General features: G+C 40.3%; 1 protein-coding gene across 1 annotated transcript; it reads left to right on the forward strand.

The window, feature by feature from the left end:
• Positions 1 to 1,189: 1,189 nt before the first annotated feature.
• On the forward strand, positions 1,190 to 3,216 carry LOC108382793 (arylsulfatase B-like; the record flags this gene model as incomplete). The annotated part of the gene is made up of 2 exons (XM_017639163.1): positions 1,190 to 1,702; positions 3,144 to 3,216. Coding segments are annotated over exons 1-2 (220 nt in total), but the record flags the coding sequence as incomplete, so codon positions are not given.
• Between the last annotated feature and the right edge of the window lie 8 nt (positions 3,217 to 3,224).

A 3,224-nucleotide genomic window follows, 5' to 3' on the forward strand; every position in this document is an offset into this window, starting at 1 on the left:
CAAAAGTACCCGGTCTAACCTACAGATGGCGATGCTTGTTTAAAGAATATCACTGTGTTTAAAAGTACACAATCTATAAAGAATATGTTTCAAGTTTGAAGATGCCACGTTGTTGAGTATATGCTTGGCCGCCGTCAAAAATGAACTAATGACCTGGCAAGGAAAGGCACCCTTGAGACGTTATCACCGGGTATAAAGCAGTTGGGGATATCTCTGCCCTCTTGTACGCTCATCGAGTGCTGGGCTTAAACTAAGCCATGCGCAATTATATGATCTTTCTGGCCTGGGTAGGACCGGGGGCAGTCAAAGCCTATGCTTACAAAGCCTCAGCTCTCGCTTTTGGTGGGTGTTCCGCTCGGCCATTGTGGGATTGATATTCACGCGGTAAGTTTGGGAATCCTATATGAACCTTCCTGTATCAGCTATTAAAAGGATGATGAGGTGGAATAATCTCAACACTTTCGATTAGACGGACCAGCCTTCGCGGGGCTATGGTGTAAACATTTTGGCTCGCACTTCCTGACTATCCCCGAGGAGCTCTCAGGCATTGAAATTACCAGCATTCGTGGTTACGTGCTCGATTTGCGGCCGACTAAATTAATGGTCTCTTTTCAGCACTATAACTTATCTTAACCTAATCTAGATTCGCTTGCGAATTCATCCTTTTTATTATTGTAGTCCTGTTACGTAGATCACCAGATCGTTTGTATAGTATAGTAGGAAGAGGAGTTCGTCTATACTAAGTAAATTCAGTAATTTAGAATTACAAAATTTTCAACAATCACTGGAAATAGTTAAACATGGACTACTAGAATGTTTAGTACTGCCTCAGAACATAAATGATATCACATCATATGTACATATTCATTTTTCTCCCACGCGATCTTATTCCACTCATAACTTTTCATCACAGAAACAGTACATGATTCAGCATCGTAGGCTCTTCCAACCTCGGCTTTAAACCAAACAAATTTCAGAAAATAAATACAACATATTTAATCGTTAGCTTATGGTTTTGCCCCCTCTTGGTCAGAAAACATTCTTTAGAAACGGCTACTGCTTAAAAATTTTAAGAGATACATATTTCTGGCCTAAGCTCGAAAAAGTAAGATCTGAATTTTTTTACTTCCAGGTTAAAATCTCTCTTGAGCCAATTAATCAACACCTTAACATCTCAGAGCTACATTTCTAACATTAGTGTGTAGGTGCAAACATACCTACTTACATACGTGCTTATCAGCAAAGCTCTCCCTTCTAAGCTTTTAAGCCGCAAAATTGGCGCTTAGCATTAAAATACGATCAATAGAGCAATCAGTCGTAGTCGAGTAGCCAGTGGTATCAAGTGTCTACTATACGCCTAAGGGGCTAATGACCTGAAACCAATAGAAACAAAGTTAAAAATAAATTAAAACAAATAGGAATATATTTTTAATATGTTTTCTAGTCAAAGCTGTCAAAAGTAAGCTGGGGTGCTGATAATATTATAAATGTACTTATGTACATATTAAACTAAATCTCGAATAAGTACAGTACGAATACGTCACCGCGATTTGTTATGCTTTGGCTTGCATTGAAATACCTGCTCGGTTACGCGCTAATCAGCTTTGATGTAATAATCAATAATCATCTAGTGGCTGCTGATGCCACAGTGAAGCAAGATGGCGAGAAACCGCATATAATTTTCATACTAGCTGATGATTTGGTAAGTAATTTAGTGACAGGTAAATATAAATAGGTTTTAAAGGAGTGTGAACAGAGGGTACTTGTAGTGTTTAAGCACACCGGACAAAGTTGCAGCCAACTTCAAACTGAAAACTCGATTCGCGGGAAGCATCGGTATTTTGCTTACATCGGCAGAAAAGTGCAGCAGGAAGTTATCGGCTGCTGTGCGAGGCTTACCGAGAGCATGATCCATAAATTTCTACCCATCAGTACTGGTTTCGACGTTTCAAAAGACACGACATCTACGTTTGTAAACGCCGAATTGGAGGCAAATTTGGACGAAGGCACGTGCCAAACCTTGTGTGGCAATATTAGAGCTCAGTCAACCAGGCATTTCATTGCGATTGCAAGCCATTGTTGCCTCAAATGCTCGTTCGAGGTCGTTTTTTCGTAGAAAAATTTATTCATTGCCACAATCCAAGGCGCCAGAAGGCATATCGATGCCAAAGCCAAATATTCAATGGCAGCGAGGTAATGTTCTGCATTTGGTGAAACCAGTCAGTCCGGTGTCATGATCTTCTGAAAGGTGGTCAGTCGATCGACAACATATGATGCATTTGAAGCAGATGTGAATCACTGATCTTTTACCACGACAATGCTCGGGCGTACGCACACGTTGTCAAAACTTATTTCGAAGGTACCGGATGGGAAGTCATAACCCACCCGCCTTACAAACCCAGACTTTGCACCATCAGACTACCATTTGTTGCGGTCGATGCAGAATTCCCTTACGGTTCTTTGTCTCCAAAGACGAGCAGGTTTATTGATGCGGAATCCATGCATTGGCAGAGATCTGCTCAAGTACAGAAAAGCGGACAGGTTTTGGAAAAGAACTGAGGGTTGCAGACTTGCAAAGATTATGGCCTGGTTTCTTCGTCTCAACTTAACTTTGTTTAGACAATTTTTGGACTTAGTCATGGATAAGCTGAATAAAATGTAGGCTAACTTTTGACTTAAGTCCAAAAAATGCCTAAACTTAGTTAAGTTGAGTTGGAGAAACCAGCCCTATGTGTAGTTCATACGACAAGAAACATTTCTATCTTCAAGATGAACAGACTTAAGACTTCTTATGGGATTGAAAACAGGGCATTATTTGCTATCAGCACATGCGTTTAAATTAGGTCTTATAGAAGACAAAAAGTATTGGAAGAAGAAACTGTGGAGCTAATTACCAAAGGAGCGGCGATGTTCTTCAACATTATGTTAAAGCACTGTTTCATGGGTCGTAAACGTGTTTGGCAACGCTACGGGTGTTCTATTTGTCCATGCGAGACTTCTTAAGGTCAGCCAGAATAACCTAACCTAACTTACTTGCATACCCAATATGTATGCCGTAAAAATCAACAGCCCAAGTAGTATTAAATAGATTTGTAGCTACGCAGTTTTAAGCATGCTTCTCTATATTATTTTATACCTTCTAGGGCTTCGATGACATTAGCTTTCACGGCTCGCAGGAATTTCTCACACCCAATATCGATGCGCTCGGATATCATGGTAAAATA

The sequence above is a fragment of the Rhagoletis zephyria genome, unplaced genomic scaffold, assembly GCF_001687245.7.
Source record: "Rhagoletis zephyria isolate East Lansing unplaced genomic scaffold, Rhagoletis_zephyria_1.1 Rzeph_scaffold_28679, whole genome shotgun sequence".
Lineage (NCBI taxonomy): Eukaryota > Metazoa > Arthropoda > Insecta > Diptera > Tephritidae > Rhagoletis > Rhagoletis zephyria.